The 21,545-nt window shown below is 48.0% G+C and overlaps 1 protein-coding gene across 6 annotated transcripts in view; it reads left to right on the top strand.

Moving 5' to 3' along the window:
- Zasp52 (Z band alternatively spliced PDZ-motif protein 52) overlaps positions 1–21,545 on the top strand; it is a 118,199-nt gene that overhangs the window by 57,397 nt on the left and 39,257 nt on the right. For 3 of the 6 annotated variants that reach the window (XM_077676346.1, XM_077676367.1, XM_077676354.1), the window contains exons 5-11: positions 1,360–1,565; positions 6,824–7,025; positions 8,707–8,792; positions 9,276–9,378; positions 14,978–15,254; positions 19,069–19,134; positions 20,888–20,975. In XM_077676346.1, the coding sequence (XP_077532472.1) occupies positions 1,360–1,565; positions 6,824–7,025; positions 8,707–8,792; positions 9,276–9,378; positions 14,978–15,254; positions 19,069–19,134; positions 20,888–20,975 (1,028 nt within the window). The remainder of the gene's footprint in view (positions 1–1,359; positions 1,566–6,823; positions 7,026–8,706; positions 8,793–9,275; positions 9,379–14,977; positions 15,255–19,068; positions 19,135–20,887; positions 20,976–21,545) is intronic. The other 3 variants (XM_077676350.1, XM_077676376.1, XM_077676360.1) reach the window with 2 other exon arrangements.

Raw genomic sequence — 21,545 nt, 5'->3', positions numbered from 1 at the left:
AATCTGTGCGGCTGCATGCACGTACGTGTCAACTTTTTTGAGATATGAATCAGAAAGTCGCCCCATTTTCGCTCCCGTTTTCTATTTTAGCAGACAGAAAACTTTCACCTTTCATGACGCTACAATTTATGGTACTTGTGCCCGCTGGGCAAGCAGGACTATCAGCTGGGACAGCACCGCCATAGTTCGAGGAAAACGTTACGGAGTGCCAGCTTTCAGTAAGACGCGATTCCGAGAATACTTTCTAATACTACTTGTTAGGTTAATTAAACTACGTGCTTAACTAGCGTGTGCTAAGCTAATTGCTAAGCTAATTAAGCTAGAGGCGTCCTTTGCTTCCTCCTCCTCCCCTCCCTCATCCACCTGCTAGTCTATATGCTCTATCAGAACCGACTTAAATATTGTTCCCAAACGTTCCGACGTCAGCCATATTCCCGACGTTGTTTATATGGTTACAATCTTTAGCCTCTTACTTGGATGACAGTGAAACAGAGACTCTTCTGTTTGTGTTTCTGTCTTTCTCCCAGCGCAGTGCTGACAGGTGGATGACTGCTATCGCACCATACTGCTCAAAATTGCTTGTTTCACATTCAATTTTGATCATTCGCCGACTGCACCTCCTCAAACACTCACTGCATGCCCATTATACAAGCGAGGATTGACCCGGATCCTTGATTTTTAAGCAAATAAAAATACTGCGTAAGATTTCCAAGCAAAATGTGCCACTTGGCTTCAGGGTACCAGTATTTGAGGGGAGATTCTTTTTTTCACAGTCTTTTTTTCACAGTTTTCTCACAGTCCTCTCGCCGAAGGTTACATATCAAGCAAGCCACAAGAGAAAAGTATGACCACTATCGAACTACTTTAGAGAGTCAGTGCGGATTACTGCGCCTTTCTCAGACTAAACAAAAAAGCGTGAAAACAAACGCTGCGCACCTGCGTTCTCACCACCGCCAGACGACGGCGCTACAAGGGATGCACGCTCGCTTTTTCACTCCCCTTCCTGCCTGTCGTCCCCTCGCGGATATTGGAACCCAGAATAAACCTGGCTCAGCCTTGCCGACCACAGAACACTACAGAACAGGTCCCAGGTGGTTATCGCCTGAATCAATAAAATAACAACAAAAAGGACGAGTGAGTCATAAAGTCCTTCAATGCGCGGCGCCCTTGCAGTGCTGCTTGTACATTGTTCACAGAGGCTGTATTTTCGCTTCGAGCATGCGATGGCACCAGTGAACCTCTATGCTAGTCTTCGAAGACCCTTTGAGAGCGCCTATTGAGGTTGAAATTATTGTCCGGACGTCGCGGAGGCCCTCATCGCGAAGGTGACCCGTTTGTTCCCTTCGATTCTCTCCGCAGCATCAACTTCATGAAGGGCGACAAACCACTGAACAAGGACTCGGCGGTGTACCGCATGGTCCTCGAGGAAGACAAGCACCCAAAAGGTGATGAGAGCGACCTGGTCAGTCTGTCCGAAACGCGGACGCAATCGCTCGCCTTCCGCAAGCTGCTGGCCGCGCTCGGCGATGACGATGACTGCCTGCGCTCCTCGCATGACGTCACAGGTTTGTGCGTGTCACGCATGCCTTGCCCTTCCCTTTAACAGGTCACTCCGCACGTCTTCCCGGATAGCGTGAACATAGAGTTTCTCAGTAAGTATACTAGAGAGGAAGCTGCACCTGATAAGCCTTGTCATCGTGGGGTTGATGGGAAGACCCCCGCTTTAGTCTTGGGCTTGGCATGACAATTGGATTCTTAAGCGGTTTGGGGGATTTGCTTCCTTCACTATGCATTACAACGTCGAGTTACGAGGAGGCCGAAATCCTCCCTGTTCTGTAGTAGCCGTGTTCGGTGAAACAGCAGGCAGTGCGTGATCGTACCTGACGTTGGTCATGCCGCAGTGGAAGGACGTATGACTGAGCGGGTAATATGGTGCCGCGAAATTTGTAGCTGACGAAAAGAAGAAACAAAACGTACTTCGACGAAGACAAGATACGACAGATAAGGGCACCTGTTTTAGTCCTATCTTGTTATCGTCCACGACTGTTTAACGCCATGTTTTTTTTTTCTTCAAGTTTTCTTCACCACTCGCTCACAGCAAGTTTTGTTAAACTGTAGCTGACGGTCCGTGCACCGGTTCACAGGGAAGGCGAAGTTTTCATAGGCACGCTCAAAAAACTTTCCGAACTCTTCAAACAACTTATTATTTCAAATAATGACAAAATTAATAAAAGAAGAGTCTCTTATTAGTTCCCTCCAAAACATTAACATTGTTCGTAACTACCAGCTTGGCCGCAGAAAAGCAGCCACAACCATTCCGGCAAAAATACGCTTTACTTCCTTTTTCTTTAGTTATAAAACAAGGTGTTTTATTTTTCCACTTGCATAATTGCACACTGTTCTTCGGATGTTTGTGGCACTTTGTTTAAATTCGCGGTCATTAAAACGTTTCAATCCAAGCCAATGATGAAACTAAGGTGAGCACATATCATGACGACACAGACGGCCTTGATGTGAGCGCATAGACGCTAGCCCCAGATTCCTCTCTAGTGTATATTGTAAGAAACTCTATGAGCGCGAATGCTTCGCTACGTTCTACTTGGCTAGCCACACGACGAGAAGCCGCACCGACGGGAAGAGACTGCAGCCCCTCATTTGCCCTGTCTCAAGATGTTGCCCAAGATGTCAGCAACCACAAACGCCATGCAGTCGCTTCTAAACTGACGTCTAAAATGCTCGCAGTTGTGCATCGCATCCCTCAATGTTCTAATTGGATGCTTGCATCAAAGTCCAGGGGTTTCCTTTTTTTCCCCATGATGTGGCAGCACATTTGCTACAATACGCTACTTTGCTATGATTCGAAAAAGGAAATGCTATAGGGTTATCGCATTGCTTGAAATAGAGCACTTTGATAACGCTATAGCATGCTTTTTATCCAGATAGAGTCAGCTGTTGGGAATAACACCCTAAGAAGCCGTCGTGAATCCAGAAATTACCCGTGGATTTTTATGCCCAAAATACGTTGGGGAAAAGCGTGACAAAACTTGCATCGCAACTTCTATTGAGAAATATAGATTGAAATGCAAATCTTGGAGGGGCCATGAAGACGAAATACAACTGTGATTCATTTGAAAGAACTAGAAAGACGCTTTTGACGGACAAAACGCAAGAAGTATTGATGAACGTTCAAATTTCACGCTACAGTGACGTGTTATAGGTAGGAAGGACGTCATTTGGGACTGCACTAAAAACATAGTTGTCAGTGTGTTGACTGCACGTTGGTATTCAAGTGATGCGATCGAACGGAACTAGAGGCCCCACTACATCGTCCAGTCATGTGCTTAGCGGTGGTTTAGAACGGCGGCCGCCAATCGCAAAAGCAAGATTGTGTGACGTCATAAAAAGTTGCCGGAAAGTGGCTGGGAAGTCGCCACTGCTTCACATGTTTTCTGTATTATCCTATTACTGGCTTTAAAGTTTCCAATAAAATTGACGTCATTGTTATCGGGACAAAGCAGTCTTTCTAATGAAGCAAACTTCATGGCCCCTTTAATCAGAAAAGTTAAATTGGCTTAATCATTTCAAGGTTCACCTTTCGGAATAAGATAGCATCTGCACTTGTTGCACAAAGCCTGAAAAAAAAAGCTTTGCATAAATCCTCTAGGTATTGTTTATAGGCTGAATTTTGTGCTCATTAAGTAAAAAATGCTAGTGTCAGAGCAGAGTGCCCAACAGTTCTTCTATATAGCTCCCTGCGGAGCTATATCGAGGACCTCTAGAGTACCCCAAGTAGCCTGCACCTAACTTGTGTACCAAATGAAGAAAACGATCACATTTGAAAGCTAACAACAATTGTTGCAAGTGTGCGATCTAGTTTGCTTCAGCACAGACTCGATGTGTACGCATGGGAGACGCCTGACTTTCCTGCATGGCTGCACATATTTGTGCCGTTAGTGTCGATGTTCTTAAGGTCTCTTCGCTTTGCAGTTCCGAACTTTGCCCAACTGCTTGATCCGCAGTTCGGTATTTATCCCCCCGTTTGTGAGGGCAGTCCTTCGATTGTGACCAAACTACACAGTACTATCAGAGACTGGTAAATCGAAGAGACCAACAGGCTACAGGCACCGAATGACTCCGGCTCGCAGAGCATGCTGTGCGTAAAAGCTTCTCGCCGTAGTGCGCTGACACTTGGACTGAGATACTGAGAATTTGTTTTTCCCGCCCGCCTAGAGAGTGTGCAACTCTGTATGCTCGCCCAAAGCTTAGCAACCTCACTATCATCGCCCCTATCACTCTCAGTAATAGCAGTCGCCTGACGGGACAAAGGTAAGTCCATGAAATTTGTTTGTGATCACAGACCCTGTAATGTTTGCCATAAATGAACCAAATGCAGTTACACTTGATATTTTACTGGTAATAGAAATCGAAATAAGCACGAAAATGGAGGAGTCTGCAGCTAGATTTGATTAAAGAGAAACCAACGACTGGAATGAACTTTCATATAACAGGGTCAATGCCCTTCAATTGTGCGTTTCACCACGCTAGCAATAACGCGTGATATAGAAAATTTCCCGCTACAGGGAGGGAGATATAGTGCTGGCATTCCGTACGTACTGGGTGTAGCGATGAGCGCCAGTCGTTATTAAGCCTAAAACATACGGTAAATTAACTGCCGTTTTACAACGTAAAATATGCGGGTGAACTTATAAAGCTCTATGCGAACGAACATGCGACTGAAGTGTGCAGGTTTAAATTCAGTGTCTAAGCGGAGATCGCAAACTTTGTCTCATGCGCAAAAGCTGTTACAAACGCTACAAGGTGATGTTTGAGATTTATACGGGTGCAATGAAACATTCAACAGTCCCTAATACGGCGTAGGACACGTTAGTTGCCACGTCTGCCAATCAGGATTAGAATCCCACCGCCGCAGACGTTGCTGTTCTGGACAGTGGTAGCCAATTCAATCTTGAATTGTTCTGATGCTGCGCCAACACGTTCTAGGCGAGGAGAAAGCAAACCACTGTACGACCTTATGGCTGCTCGTAGCTGCAGAAACTGCTCCTCTGAGTAGTCACAATGGCCGCTTTTTGAAGTCGTGCTCGCAGCGGAGGTCGATTGACACCCGAAGCCCGGAGACAAATGACATCGGCATAAATGGATACACAGACATTTTTTGGTAGAGCGTGTACAAGTCTGATTATAGCTAGGTTGAAAAGGGTCGACAAGATCATTACAAAAAATGATATTCCGGGCAAGAAACTGCGTATCCATTTGTAAGTAGTGGTAGAAGAGGAAATCTAGGACTGTTCTGTTGTTGTGACATCATGTTCTAGATCAGAGGAAGGCCTCGCCATAACCACTTTTCCTCATGCAGTCCTTCTCGAGGAATGATTGGCAGCTTCCATCCCTTTGGAGTGATGTTTGTTCCCATCAGTATAAAGAGTAATGCCATGTCTGCCACGCCATTATGGTGACGACATCCTGGGGATCGTTAATTTGACGGGGTTCGTCGTAGTCCCCAAGCTGGCTTCGCTTATAAATAGGTCCGCGTGCACGTAGCACAGGCCGACTTGATTCAATACGCCAGGCTCAGAGAGAAACAGCAGGTCCTATATGGAAGTTTTGTTTTTTAATCGAATTTATCCTGTTATTATCCGCTTTTCAGCACTCGACATGATTTGAGTGACATTTTCGTAGTTGCTGTCCGAACTCTGCGTGCAGGTATTGGGCAACGAGAAACGTTAAAGTACAAATACAAAAACCAATGCGCCATATCGGCTCTGGTCGCTACTTTTTTTAGTACTGTAATTGTCGGAGTTGGAGTTCAGCGCTTTCTAAGGCCATGGTCAACAATCTGCTACGCTGTTCTGAAATATATTCCGTGGAGCCACCGCATTCCGTTGCGGAAAAAAAAAACATCCTGGACAAACCGACTATGTTTTGGAGTCTTGAGCGCTGTGGCAAATGAGAAGCGTGAATACGTGATCTGGTGGGCACAGGCATGGCGCATTTTAAAGTAGTCATGGCAGCAAAAGAATTTTTAAAAAAGCCTCCTGAACACACGCGTGCAAACAAAGCAATACCGTAAGCGGGTAAGAGCGCCAAGGGCGACAATATCCAGCTGCACGCTTGGCGGCGACACAGCTTGATCTCGGCAGCCGCTACTACGCACCTGCTCCTATAAAGCCCGCAGCGTAGCGAGCTGCATGGCGCAGCGAAAGGGAGTCAGTTAGATGGGGGTGATGTGAAACCGTTATGTCACTTAACCGGAAGGATTATTGTTCAAGAATATCTCGTACTGCGAATCGACGTTATTGGTCGGCTGCATCTAGACAGAGTCGAACCACTTGGCTTTCTTGCCAAATACTCACTTTAAAATATTTGTTTAGGAGAGGTCCTCGCGTCAGACATGTGGCTCGCAGCTCGCAATAACAGCGACACGCAAGGTCACTTGCTACTATCGGGCAGATCGCTCCATACCGAAAGTGTCGCACATCCGCGATGGGATACCTTCTAGTCTGCACCGTATCGCGCTTTACTCAGAGTTGTGCACCACGATCGCTAGCTGGCGCGTACTGACGACAGAGCCACCCTCATACTTCTTGCTTATGGAACTTATAAGCAGAGTCCTTTCTCACCTCTAGCCATTAGTTACGTGGTATCATTAGCCTCCCTATGGCGCACGCTCGGTGCAAGATGTCGTTAACGTGGTAAGCCAACAGTCTTTTGCGATGACCTGCACATTGTGTGATCAGTCGTCACGTTCGAAAGCAGACGCCCAACTGATTTGCGCCTCTCCTGCCCTCCGTGGTGTCCATGGCAGACCACGTCGGCGGCGGCAGTTGCAGCAGTCCCGCGCCGGGCGGGGCCCCCGCACCTGCGGCGCCCAGCAGCCCCGTCCCGACGCCCATGGTCAACCTGCGCCATGTGGAGGCCCCCAAGACTGCTCCAGCGCCGCCCGCCGGACAGCCCAACACCACTGTGGGCGCCCCCAACACGTGTGCTGACTGCGGAAGGCTCATCGTGTAAGTCCTGCGAGGCCCCACCACGCCCACGTGCACTAAGCGCACGCGCGGCATCAGGCGCAGGGACCCTTAAATGAAGCCGCCAAAGTACGAATGCCCGGAGCACCACCTCATCGCCTCTGCTATATTCACGTCAATTTAATAACCGTTACGGAACCTACAGCGATGACGCCGATTAATCTTGGTCCGTAAGGGGCACCAGCATCTCACTAAGGGGCCATAGCTATACGCATGGCCAAAGCCTTGTGTTGTGTGAAGGGTGTCGGCTCCACACAGCGGCGTGCATCAAACGGAAACAGGGTGGCGGCCGAATCGTCATCCGGCGCGTGTCGCTGCCCTCCCGCTTCCTTGTGTTGCTGCGTCTTTTGACGGCCGCGTCCGCAGCGTCATGAATTAAAGAAAGCGCGCGCTCGCGTTCTCCCTACCGGCGACCTCCGAAGGCGTCCGACATTTCGAGCTTTTTTAGAGGCATCAGGGGGCCGCACCGAGATAAGAGGAAAAATAGAGAAAGGGGCCAGCGTCGAACTCCCACAACGCTTCGATACCGCAGTGGTTAGCACGTTGAGCTCTGTTTGAAACCAGAATAATGTCCGCTTGGGGAGGTGTCGTACGACTCGATTGGTGAACAGCCACGTGTGGTGGCAAAACGTATTACACAAGTTTGGATGAAATTTTTTTGTCACTCAGTGGATGCCCGCGTTGCCTACAAGTATGTTTTAAAGCGACAAAAGACCTAGAAGTTGTTTTAAATCGAAGCTTTAGTGTCCGCAATGTACGTCAATATATCTGCACTAAATCCAACTTTCCCTGACGATGATGAATGATCGTGGGTGAAGGGAAAGAAAAGAAACGCTTCCCGTGGCAGGAATTGATACTGTGTCCCTCGCGTTATGAAGCCAGCGTCTATTCGATTGTTCCATTTCGACATGGTCGAACCGAACGCCAACCAGCAGGTGCCAATTCGCGCCGTAGACCCCAAACCCAAAGTTTAGGCCAAAGGATTGCACACCCGAAGGTTGCTGTGGGTATTCTGCAAAAGTGGTGCGTACTTCTAGAGTACCACATAGTGGCAATGTGGGATTGGCCAACCAAAGAATACATCACGAGAAAGCTTCCCGTTCAACCATCGTCATCGTTAGACGGAGGGATCATGATTTTCCACCCTTAAAGCGAAGTCAAACACAAAACAAAAATAGCAAAGGGCGAATGTTTCCCACCGTCGTTTCGAGAAAACCTTTTTTTTTGTCTTATTTCAATACCTTATCACTCCCGGCGTCTGAGTTCTCTGCAGTTAATTTTCGCGATCAAGACGACTCCGAAACTGAGTTACTCGGCTCGTTAATGCTCCGAAAATGGCACAATCGCAAACGCCCACCTGTCGCTGTCATATAATCCGGCTAAGACGAACTCTGTCAGGGCGAACTAGGCTCGTAACGTCCACAATGCAAAGAACTTCACTTAAGACGAATTTCTGATACTACGAGCAAATCTTCATGGTACCTTCGGGTTCGTCTTAGAGGGAGCGTATACTGTATTCCCATCCTTCCTAGTGTTGCATCGTTTGGCCGAGTCCACTGTGCGGCAGAGTCATGCGTAGCGTTGCATTCAAGGCGCTGACTATTCAATTTCGTTTTCGTCAAGAGATGCCGGAGATGCATTTTACGTTTGTTTTTCATCCCAGGGGCGTTTTTGTTCGCATCAAGGATCGTGCCCTGCACGCCGAATGTTTCCGCTGTGCCACCTGTGGGACTTCTCTCAAGAACGTAGGCAAGTCCGATCCTTCCGTATTACATTTTTCGCAATAGGCGTTGACCGAGTTAAACTGTCATCTTCCTTCGGTAAACGTTTCTTCGCATTATTCACTTCGGTAACTGCGAGCTTCTATGTTCTCCGGCTCTAAACTACTCAAAATAACTTGTAAGAACGATACGCGTCTGCTTCCTTGCAAGGCGAAGACCTGAGTGCAAGGAGTAAATGTCAGGACAAAAGCAGATGCATGAGGTTTTGCACGTTAACCTTTCGGGACAATGTACTGACGTTTTGACGTTTGCCAGGAAAGCAAAGTAAGAAGATATATAAACGCACGGAGCAGCAGCATTCTTTCCCGATTCCTTGTGTTAGCTCTTGCTTATTTTTACAGAGGACTTCATTGCGACGTAAATATTGTTGGAATAACGATGAGCCCTCGACAGTAGCACGATCCTATGAAATATTCGCAGCCTAACTCCTTGTGTCGTGATTACGCTGCAGGATACTTCAACATCAAGGACAAGCTGTACTGCGACATCCACGCCAAGCAGGCCGCCCGCCACATCGCGCCTGGAAGCAACCTGGAGCCCGTGCCCGTTCCTCCGTGAGTGGCCATGCCCGCCGTCGCGTACTGCGTTGTCGCCGCACGAATGGCAAATGCCGAGTTAATTGTGCAGTATGGAATCAGTAGTTGGATATCATTTGTGAAAGTTAGCATAAAACACCAAATGCTTTTTTAGCTTAAGTGAATACACAATTGACAGAGATCGCCCCTTGAGGCGCACATAGGCAAATGCAGCGCAAACGTTCTGCGCACTGACGACTGGTTATTTCATCCCGCGCGCTGTCTCGTTTGCGTTTCGTTTCACGTATATCTTTGCAGAGCCTTTTGTAACGTGCCTACCGCCTAGCCCGTATTGATGCCTTCTTGAAGCGAAACATAACAAAATACAGCCTACTCGTCGCAAGCGCGGAATAAAGCACGTCTTTTCGCATTAGAAATAAGTTTTCTTCCCCCGAATAAAGGCTCTGCGTCGGTGCTGCGCTTGCGAGGTTAGAGAGAGCCTACAAAGAATCACCCATTTACACACGCTGTCGCTTTACAACGCGCTGAAATCAAGTGAAGGAACTATGTTGAAGGCGAGCGAATATTTCGCCTGCCTCGCATGGATTATAGCGAACTGTTCGCGATATTTCATTTTTGTAGCGTAAGCTACACTGGCCGAGGTTGAGCAGTTTCGCATGGGCCGTGAAGGGCCGTTCTGCGCAAGCGCGAAGAGCATGAGATTGTGTTGAATTGAATTTGGATTGGATTGGATTGGATCGGATCGGATCGGATTGGATTGGATTGGCTTGGCTTGGTTTGGATTTGGATTGGATTGGGTTGGATTAAATTGGATTCTATTGGAAATCCAATCCAATTGTAGTACGGGTATGCAGAGAATTGGGTCTCCACATTCGCCAGTCTGAGCATTCCAGAGGAGTGACGTCATAGCCGCGGCAGACGCACTGGCGCGGGCGCGTGTCCAGCTGTCGGCTCCGTTGCGCAGTAACCAAGTCTGTCACTGCGCCGGAACCGCTTGATAGCCGTTTCGCGTGGCTCCTGGAGAGCCGCGCTGCTCATGCGGGAGGAGAGGGACTGGACTGGAGTGGACTGGACTGGATTGGATTGGAAATCGTTTTAGCAGCAGCAAGCATGATAATCAGCTAATCCTAGACAACCAGGAAACCTAAGAAAAACAGCTGAACCTTAACTCACGCTACGTATACCCTGGCATAGCCGAGCTAAGCCACTGCTAATTTTTTACGAAACATTACAGTAAACAAAAATATCAGTCGCATCTTTTCGAGCTTTTTGAACTGTTCTATTATCAGAAATTTTTCATTAGAAAACTCGAATCCTGTCCCGTATACGAGGTCTATTTCATGGCGCTCATGGCCATAACCAGCAGCACGACCGCCGAGTTACAAATCTGGTAAGTTGCTATATGAACAGTGATACAGTAATGCGTTCACTTTATAACCAGCACATCGGTTTAAATATGTACCGTTGAGGATTTTTTTTTAGTTCGTTATCTTACAACTACATGTAGTTTCGTGCGCTCACTCTCACACTCTAAGAAATCGGTGCAGTTGGGCTTTACCATAGCGCTTTACAATTGCGATTAGAGTGAAAATTAGAATCTCCACCATGGGACAACAGCGTATGCTATAGGCGTGCATGTGCGCTGTTGTTTCATCAGATTCTCTTTTTTAGTCTAATCGAATGCTGGGCCTGGTCATGCGCCGAATTCGAACACTTGGTCACGACGATTGGTCTTTCTAGGGCGTTGTTGTAAAGCCCACCTGCGGCGATTTCTTAGAGCGAAAAGGGCGGGAAAATACTTTTGGCGACCTTTAATTTTTCAAAACTGCTGCCACTGTTTATAGCTCATCGTTTTCATCCATTGTTGTCCCAGTTCCTTCCCACAAAATTTTAAACATGTTAATCACGCTTGTTTAGGTTATCGCAGCTAACGCGCGTGTTTCAACATGATGTCAAATTAAGGGGAGTGCCTAAAAAGAGAAGGTCTAGAAAGGCAGCGTTCCCGCTTACGCTCATGCCGTCGCACACCAAAAAGAATATGGGACGACTTCTTGTATATCCGGTACAGATGCCTAAGCACGGATTCGTCACGTTTTCGCTGGTGCCGTAGACGTTCTTGCTCGGCACAACGTGCTCGGCGCTGGGCCCCGGTGTCCGTTGACGGTCCCGCTTCGTCCATGCCGGCGCATGCCGCGCTCTCGCACACTTCCTCTTATGCCAAACACGCTTTGCCCTTCGCCCAACGCGCCCGCCATCCTTCGCACACTGCGCGTTTGTACTCCTAGACCACCTTATAGGCTCCCGAGCCCGCGCGCCGGAGATCCGCCACTAAGGTCCCGCCACCTCACTGCGCACGCGCACACCAGGGTATTTGCCCTTCGCGAGGGACAATTCAGGATGGTTCGAGCTCTTACGCATGAAAGACTGATTAGAACTGTAGGATAAGCAATTTCTAACCGGACTAGCTGGGGTGACTTTCTGGTCAGAGCAAATAAGGAGGGTCCTACGTCGTGATTAATTGTGGAAAGTGGTGAGTGCGTATCTGGGCTAGCTCTCCCCGCCCTTGGCATGTAGGTGTTGTCTCGGACGTGTCTAATGGCTCTGTACAATCTAAATAATTCCGTGGCTCCGGTTTGCCTCAGTGCGTGCGGATGATCAATCGCTGCGTCCTAATGTGTTACACGATGCAAAACAGCATGCGTAATACCGCATGGCTAATGTTGCCGCATGCGTAATGTCGCAGCGCAGACCGCATTTTTGGAATTCAATCATACGCTGGGCGTCGTCATTGGCCTGCTTTGCAGTCTTGATTGCAGTGAATGGTCATTCAGCCGCGTTGGGGCGAAGCCAACCCCTGGGAATTTTTTAGAGTGCGCACCTAGCGAAGGCCTCCCATACTCAGTGCCGGTACGAGGCATAGGAAACTGCAGTTACGGGTTGACTTTCAGCGAGCCAAGGTAAAGGTTGACCGACCATCGATCATTTGTAAAATCGTTACGGTGCGTGTTGGCTGCGCACGCTCGCTTCGATAACAGACGGCTGCAGGGGTCCCCGTATTCGGCAGCGCCACATCTCACGGATGTAATTAGCGCCGGATCAACATGATGGTTCGGTGTAAAACGACGACGACTTCTGATTGCGTGCTTGGCAAACCAAATTATAAGTATTGTTAACAATTACCGCACAGCATTATGGCATCGCGAATCCCCTCAAGGCAAACTTTGATCAAAATTTTCAGTTCTTAGCACTTCTCAGAGAAGTTTATGTGTTAATGAGTCCATTTAGCAAGCGGAGGCGTTAGTGCAAATTTACGATTCAAGTTCTTCCGCAGAACTGGATTCAGTTCTTCGAGTTCCTGTGGATTTCATCTGCCTGGGTTAATGATAGCTGTCTGCACGCAGCAATATTGGTGCGCAAAGATGTTACAGGCCTGTTTTGAAAAGTTTTCTTCACTTTTGCGATTTTCCTAACTGATAATCGCTATCAGCAGCCTGCAAAATGGTCTTCTGCCATTCCCAAGCACTTCAATTCTGCGTCATTTACTATTGCAGACTATTTTAGCCCAAAGGTTCGAGTGTGAAAGCTGGTAGCCAAGTCTTTCTTTGAATAAAGGCTGCCTGTGCCCCTACTCCGTGAGATGAAACTAAATAATTTGGTCATCATGTCAGTAGAAAATGCCTTAGGGATATTTCCTGTGACAAGCGATATAAAATTTACAATAAAAATTAGGGAGAGGGTACCTTGCTTCATTGGTCTCGATATTCATTTTATTGCCGTCCTTTGTGGCGATAACAGCCATCTCCTCTCACACTTTGCTTCTTTTTTCAATTTAGAGAAAACTCAAAATTTACCCTAAAGCTATGCACGTAGCACTTTGTCTGTTTGTCAAAAAGGTATCATTTTCCTAGGCATAGCGAGATTTTGTTACCAATAGTGTAAGTAAGTAGATGCGTCGCTATTAGAATAAGATGTCTCCTGTTTTAAAGTGCACTTATTCTCTTTCACTTTACCCCCACGCCGATGTTTGATTCTTTGGCATTTGGTGTAAGACGGTACAATTTAGAAGTGTACCTTTCACATAATACCCGTCATATATTGTTAGAAATGCAATTTAAGCAACGAGTTACCTAAATTTGAGTCTATTGAGTGCAAATGATACGTGATGACAAATCAACGTGATTTGTAAGACTCCAAGTATTCAGCGCGTCAAAAGGTCATGACTGTCATTTCTAGCGTCAATATCACAGTCTCAAAGCAGCCCCAGGATCCAATTATATCTATATGTACTACACGAAAAACGAATGAACTTTGATTGGGATCCTTTTTCCCGACCGATGAGAAGGGTGGCTCAATTCTTTCACGGATTTGTGACTGCAGTTAAACCTGGATATAACGAAATTGACAAAAATCCCGAATTTTTCCTTGAATTGCAGGTATGATGTTAAGGCTCGCGTGAATGAAGCCGAAACTAAACCAAAAATGCTAGACATCAGCGATGGCGAACTCACACTTAAAGGATTTATTTCACAGTGCAAAAAAACGGCGTGATTTGCGTCTGCTGCTTTCCCACGAAGTTGGTCACTGTACGGCACTCCAATCAAGCAAGGTCACTTACTCCCGTATTAAAAAAACGTAACTTGCCTTTTGACACTTTTCGGTAGCTTAACCTGTTTCAAGGACCAAACGTATGCTGAAAGGGCGCCTTTCCCCGAACTTGGTGCTCTTTGCCGCACTCAAAATTGTTGACAGGGTGCTAGCTGGATGAATGCTGTACCGGGCGGCAGCGTTCTTCTTTCTCGCCGGCGGAGACGGCATTTGAAATTGCGAGCTTGTCTACAAAACTTTTCGTTTTTTTGGCAGCAGAGCTCATCACTGACGAACCACGGAAAGCAGTGGCGACCCGCGACGACACGCCGACAGGCAGGCATAACACCTAAACGACACCGCATTAACACTGCAAATGCGCGGTAGTTTGCGGTGCGGGCGAAGTTCGCTAAATTAGTGCATTTGTCCAGCCGAATTTCGAGAAAAAGTGCAAAAAGCAATTGATCATCATAGTAGCGAATTCGTTACATCAAGGTTAACCGTCGCAACGCCTTCGTTATATAGAGGTCGCAAATACATGGGTTTCAATGGGGTTGGCAAAGGGGAATTGAAAAAATTCGTTAAATCCAGGAATTCGTTACATAAACGTTCGTTACATGCATCCAGGTTTAACTGTATGTTGAAAAGAAGACAAATAATGAGGTCCCTTAGTTGAGCAACAGCTATTTCATGATTTCACCGCACTCAACGTGCGATGGGTTTAAAATAACTTTCACCGGCCTCTTGGACGATGCGTGCGGCTCGCCGAGCCGCAGTTCTGTAAACTCAGCAGCCCTACGTGAAGAAGTGGCACTATTCCGCAGTAGTGTTTTCAGTCTATCGCATTTAGTCAGCCCGCCTCTGTATGCCAGGACTAGCGTCCGGGGAGCATGCATTTGCCACGCGGTTGCACTAAGCAGTGTGTATCGGCGTATACTGAGTGGGGAGTCCTGTGCACGTGCTCCCGTAAAGCGCTTAAGTGCTCTCGTGCGCTCAAAGCGAGCCGCACTCCGCCGTCATTCTGGCTGTGCAGGGGAGGCCACATCCCGCAGAACGTGCCTCTGGCCCCAGCGCCTGCCCCGGCCGTGGTTCCCGTGGCGCCCCGTGCTCCCGCCGGAGCGGTCACGCCGCCGGCTCCGCTCTACACGCCTCCGGCTCCCAAGCTCGCCCCGGCAGCGGCCGCCCCGTACACGCCGACCCAAGTCGCACCGGCGGCGCACTCGCCCGCCGCGGCTGCACCGCTGGCTGACCAGCCGCCGCCGCCGCCCGACAGCCCCGGCATCTGCTATGACTCCCCCGTTGCCATGGGCGTGAGTAACCTCCGCAAAGTCTTCCAGAACTAAGGGCTCGCGACGCTTTCGGTCACCGCGGCCGCATCGCTACAGGAAGCCAAGCACCTGCGGGCGCACTCGGCACACGCGTCGTCAGCATTGGCGCCGGCGCGCGATGCCACTCTGTGGCCATTCAGCGTACGGGCACGTGCGTGGTCCATTTCGCCGGCTGTTCGAGGCCAGAAGTGATGGGAAGCTTTAGGGACGCTCGCGTCGCCCGCCGCGCTTAGTGTGCCAGTCGGAGATCCCCGGGGCATCGTAAACGGATCACAAGCAGTTTTTCACGCTCAGAATTTTGTGTGCGTAGCTAACCCTTATGTGTCGAGCTCAATCTCTGGTAGGGGCATGCTGCTGTTGCTCCTTGTTTGCTCTTTTTCTCCTGCTGACGTGTTCGCTGACACTCTGCAGCAGTTTGCCTTTTCCTCCTTTGCTCGTCACAATTCAAATTTGGCGCGTTTGACTAGCAACCACTTTTACGGATTCTAAGAGTGTACCTCGTGAGCTTTGGAGATGAACGTCATTAGCAGTTAATGGCTGCAAAGTTAGCCGGTACTTGATACTTCTCGCTGGGTGGCAAGTAGTGTGCCCCAAAAACCTAGCCCTTTCTGTTAATAGATGTGTCTGTCCACGCTGTGAAGGGAAGAGGTGACTGTACTGTTATGAAAATCATAGCTCGGCGCCTAAAAACTCTTGTTAGACTGCGAAGGCAGCTGCTGTTATTTTGGTTGGGGCTTTGAGATGTATATGTCGGAGAAACGGAGCCAGCAACAGGATCAGGAACCAAGTGGTTCTGTGTGTCAGGTGCGAAGAGAGCAGCTGTGGCTTTTCTGTGTAAAAGTGGCGCTAAAAACAGGTTGATTATCTGTTACACGCTGCATCGAAAAAGGCACTTTGTTTTTTAAGCCCGATATTGCCGTTTGCTTACGGCATTTCTTTTTTGTATTTAGAACGTCGTGCTGAAGTGTCATGGTGCGTGCGTCTTAGAAATTTACAAGTTTGGACATGTGCTGTTCTTTTTTTTACATGATTTGAAGAAATAGGGATAGAGAACTTACGCAATAAACTGTTCACTCGCGAAACTTGTAAACTTTCTCAGAAGTTTCAAATTTAAGTGAGGGGCATAAAAGAGTACCTGCAAAATACTCAGTTTTGTCGTTGTTTTTGTAACTTCCGTAGCAGTACTAATACTAGCTAATAAATAAATACGGCAAGGTAGTGTGGCATAAGATAAAGGTCTCATTGCGATTACAACAAAATGGAGTTACCTTTGTTTTTTCTTAAGCTCACTGTGAAGGCATATGTTGTGTCTATCTTCAAGTATATAACAATTTCTCCTGTCCAGTGTGAACTTATTGAATGCTAGTGAAGGAAGTGCGCGATTCCAATTCCAATATATCCGGTGGGTTGTGATTAGCACTTTGTTGCGTGTACGACCCAAGGTCGTGCGGTAAACGGGAACGAGTTTCGGTATTTATGTTGTCTCGTTTGGAGCCAGGCTGCGTCACACCGACTGTACACCGTGTATGCTGTACGGCTGAATTGGCGTAGTGCGTCGTCAGTAGTTTCTCGGTTTTTTGCTGCATCGTCCTATGTTTACATAGGCCCCGAAATGACAAGTTCTTCGCGGCATTGTATACCGCGGCAATTTGCTGAGCCGCAGAGTAATATATTTACGGAGGAGTGTTAAGAACGCCATTTCGCTGTGTTGTCCACCGTGTGATGATGAAATGCTTTTCAAATAAAGTGCAAAAAAAAAAGAACAAAATTCATTCTGGCCACCTCTGTTTACTCCTGGTCGTCGTCGTCAAGTGCACGATTAAGACTAACCGTGTAACCGATGCACGAAGGGATGATGAGCAGCCGGAAATGCCCCGCTCTTAACGCTCCTCACGGTGATGCCTCTGGTCGCGATGTTGCAGCGCGCGCTGTTTCTCGGCACTGCAGTTTCACGCGGGATGGAAGGCCGGCCCTTCGCGTGTCTGCTCGGTTCTTGTGGCGGTAGTAGTGGTAGTCTGCACGGCTTCTGTCGGAGCGCGCTTCGAAGCAACGCTTCTCGCTGCTTGGCTGCGCTGGTCGCGTCTGACTTGTGCTTGAGTCTAACACGTACAGCGCTGTGGTTGTTGTCGCTACATGTGTTTCTTGTTTTTGTCTTCCTTGTTCGCTGCGTTCCCTGCCCCATGCATTGTGCGTCGCATTTGTGGCTGGTCATAGTTGTCTTCGCGGGTGTTTTGTACGGCGAAGTTTGCTTCGGTTCAGCTTGGTTTCTTAGGAAAAAGCAAACGAACAGAGGAACCGCTTGCAAGCGGTGGGGATAGCGGGACATGGCACACACAAAGAGACGCGTCACCTCTCGTTCCGTACTTTGAAAAATTGGTTGAAGCTGTCTCTCGTTTAGTAGCGGTCATCCACAAGGGTGCTGGTAAGCTACAGCGCAATCGGGAAGTTCAAATGAGTGGTGTTCATCTCTAGGGACATCATCAGGGTGGAACCATTTTAGCAGCAAAAAAAAAAAAAAAAAAGACAGGTACTATGAAAGAAGCAAACAGTACAATCCCTAGAGACTGTCCTGTTTGCCTTTTTTTAGGTCCCCGTCTTTTTCGCTGGTAAAATGGTTTTAAGTCAACAACAACTAGCCCAACTTTCACCCTTATCAGAGTGGAATTATTTCAATACATTTTGGGAGTGCTCCTAATCGCCGGACATGATGCCGAGCATACATTGCGTAGAGCAGAGCAGAGGGATGCGTAGCTAAGTCAATTTTTCTATCCACCCGGTAACGATGAGATACGTTCAATTAAGAAGCCTAATTAAGGGAATTGGCATGCAATACTTGTAGATGGCAGTAATATGTATGTAGATTAATTTAGAGTGCAGTAGTTTGAATGCAGTAACATAATTTAGTATTTATGCAGGGATGAGTGGGCGTCTAGGGCGTCTAGTGGGATGGTCCTAATCACGCTGGATCATGCATGAAAGGTATACATTCTAGCTAAAGAAACATGCGGTTCGCCGTCCGGGGTTCTTTGCGATCCTCACTTGTGGTTTGAGCTAACACTGCGCATGCTCAAGTTTCCCCGGAAGCAACTACAGACAGCTTGGCCTCACTCTGAAGGCGCAGTGCGCAAGGCAAACGCCGTCCGTAATGTAAGATGTTGGCTGCTAGTATATGCTTCGGGAAGCCAGGGGTGCTTCGAACAGCAAATTTGCCTTTATGTCTGCGTGACTCCCAAAGAATAATAACATCACTTCTGGGCAGCCTACGGCGCGAACGGCGTAAGGCTTTTGTCGAAAACTCTGGGGTCATTGGCCCCGGGCCGATTCAGAGGGAAAGAGTAGCACATTATGACGGTTAGGCTGCTGCCTAACACTAAAGGCTTGAGCTGTGATATACTGCAATGCAGAAAAGAAAGAAAGAAACTAGCCCTACTTGGATGCCGTAACGACGACTACTTGCAACGACGTATTCGACAGATTATGCTGTGCTTTGTATTAGGAGGAGCGAGGTGACGTTTGAACTTTTCGCAAAGACGCCTGTCCCCGATCAAAAGGTGCATGCGAAGCTCAGCAGCGTCTGTTAGTAAATAAACAATTGCAAGGAAAGAGCGAACGTCATATGCGGCGCTTTGTGTGCGTGCGTGTGCAGGGGCCAATGGTTGTGAAGAGCGAAAGCAACGCTTGGCGCGCGATGGTGCCCGAACTGCACGACTTGCACATTTGAGCACCCCTGCATCTTGCTGAGTTTGTCGCTTTGGTCTCTTTCTTTTCTGCGGCGCTTCCGTTCTTCCCTGGACAGCGGTCCGATTACCGCCCGGTACCAGCGCATTCACCCGCAGCGGCGTCTAAGCCAATGACTCCTCAGGTAAGGCGTTTCACGTGCCCGGCCTTCTACAATTCCACGAGAGAAGGACGAAGCATATATTATTAAGCGGCGCTTCTATGTATCCGCGCACTACAGGGATAAATGTAAGCGGCAGAAAACAACAGCGGACGTTGGAGATCTGGAACGTGTGGTATATCATAAATGGGCAATGAGTGGGAGCGATAGAAGTGATCTGGCCAGAAGCCGCATATGCATGTAAGGCCTTCACGCAGCTCTCTCTACGATTTAGATACTTTTCACAAGCTAAAATATAACAATAGAAACAAAAGAGGGGCTGCCTTCGAATTCACCGCTGACCAGAGTCACGCTTCACTGGCACTTATATGACAACAGCTCAACCGAATGCTTAAAGTCACGACTGTCGCCCAAAATGTCTCTATATGGGCGTTGTGCACTGCGTTCCTGTTTCGTGGGGCAATTTCAATCAAGAGCGCGAGACGTATCCTTGCTTGCAATATCAACTGGAAAGTAAACGTACTCGAGGGAAAGCTTTTGCGGTGTGGCGCGCCTGTCCAGTGGAATGCTTATTTCTGGACGAAAAGCGGTATATTTTAACGATGACTGCATCCGACCTGGTCGAAAACCCACAAACAATAGGTTAGTGATCATTTTGACAATTATGCTGAGAAAACGTTTCAAGAATGTGTGAACATCCATCAGCATTGTTGCAAGGACCCCAATTAATTATTGTTTTCCTGAAATTCCAAACCTACCTCTAATCATTTCTCCAGTCATATACGCCGCATGATCAATTCTGTGTCAAAGTCGATCCTTCTAATTTCCGCATTCACCATGGCGCTATACTATTTGGCAGTTTTCGTGAGTTTGTCGCACGCTTGTCGTGGAAGACCGTAAGTGGGGCAAAGCGAACAAAATTCGTTGCGAGGATATCATTTGATCTTGTTTTGTTAAGTTACAAAAATTATTTTCTCACGAACAGTCGGAGGAGGAACAAAAAAAAAAGCAGGCGTGGTGCGCAGATTTTGTTAAAATTTCTGCCTTCTAATTTGTTTCCCCAGCATCACTTGGGACGCGCTTTGACGGGCACCCTCAAACCCGAGTTCTGTAAGGGATCAGAGGAAGGAAGGAATTTCGGCACAATCTCCCCTTTGGAAGTAGCACTATAAGTCATGGAGGGGAAAAAAAAAAAACTAGTCTCAGCCTTACCTGCTGAGATTTTTCTGACATTGGGTGGTAATCTCAGGAAATCAGTCGAACCTTTTCATAGAGGCGCTATTATTTCGACAGCAAACCTTTCTCTTGAATACCAACCTAGCAAGTTCCCTGTGAATATATTCATACGCTACGTGTGTAGATATATACAGTTGTCAAAGTTGCTCCCCACAGAGTGACGCCTGGCAGATTAACCTCTGTTGAAACTCGTATTTTACCTTCAAGCCAAACTGCGTGAACCAACTTTGCAGAATACTTTCCCGAAGTTTATCATGAAAGTAATTCAATGTCCCGAAAAGCCTACCTTTCTCGATTGCGTGATAGTAACTAGCTCCATTATTTTGTGAAGGCTCGTAATGCAATGGACACTCGTCTAAACGAGTTACTCTCGGAGGCGTATCAAGCTGAACGCTTCGTAAACAAAATCAGAGATATCGCGGCGTCATAACGAGCTATGCGGACGGCTATAGTTGAGGCCTTCGACAGCTTAGAAGCTTCAAGGTAGATACAGATCCACGCGATCACTGACATGGCGGCTCCTGGTCTGCTTATCCGGCAGTCTGCGAAGACGACCCCGCCCTTCGGCGGCATGTCACCTGTGCATCCCGTGACGGCCCCCGTGGGAGACGCACACCGCCCCGTACCAGGTGAGAGTCGCGCGAATCGGGTACAGTTTGTTTGTGTTCACGTTCTTTGCGCCCCGTGCCTACACATGGTCGGACCTGTAGTGAACTCAGCTCTGCCGTACTGCGTACAGCGTGCTTTGAATGCACTCGTAAGCATAAGTGGGCAGAAGTTTGCAGCCAAGCCGCGTCACTTGTCCAACAGGAGCGTTGCGGAAAGCCAACAATAGTACTTCTGTGTTTAAATCTTCCTGGGGATATTTTTTTGACGCGATCAAGTGTTTGCGCTTGTCTGTCCCAGTTCGAACGACAAGGCCACCGGCTTATAAATGCTTAGCACGGGATGCGAATCCCGAGAGCAGTGAACGCACGTGGTAGTTGCGCACATCTATGTAGAAACTTTGCTCCTCACTCCCTACCCCTGTCATTTTTATATCACTCTGTTACTTGTCATCCTGCCCTTGAAAAGCTGATGAATGTGTTTTTGTAGCGTATACACGCAGTCGGGAAATGTGCTAATGCGGAGAAAATGCCCTAAGAGTGCGGAGAACAAGAACGGGGGCGGGTGTGTGCGTTTTGAGTGACGGCACTGAT

The sequence above is a fragment of the Haemaphysalis longicornis genome, unplaced genomic scaffold (assembly GCF_048455015.1).
Source record: "Haemaphysalis longicornis isolate Haplotype H1 unplaced genomic scaffold, Haemaphysalis longicornis Haplotype H1 scaffold_1, whole genome shotgun sequence".
NCBI lineage: Eukaryota > Metazoa > Arthropoda > Arachnida > Ixodida > Ixodidae > Haemaphysalis > Haemaphysalis longicornis.
The sequence above is the reverse complement of the archived record's forward strand: the minus strand, read 5'-3'. Positions and strand labels throughout refer to the sequence as shown.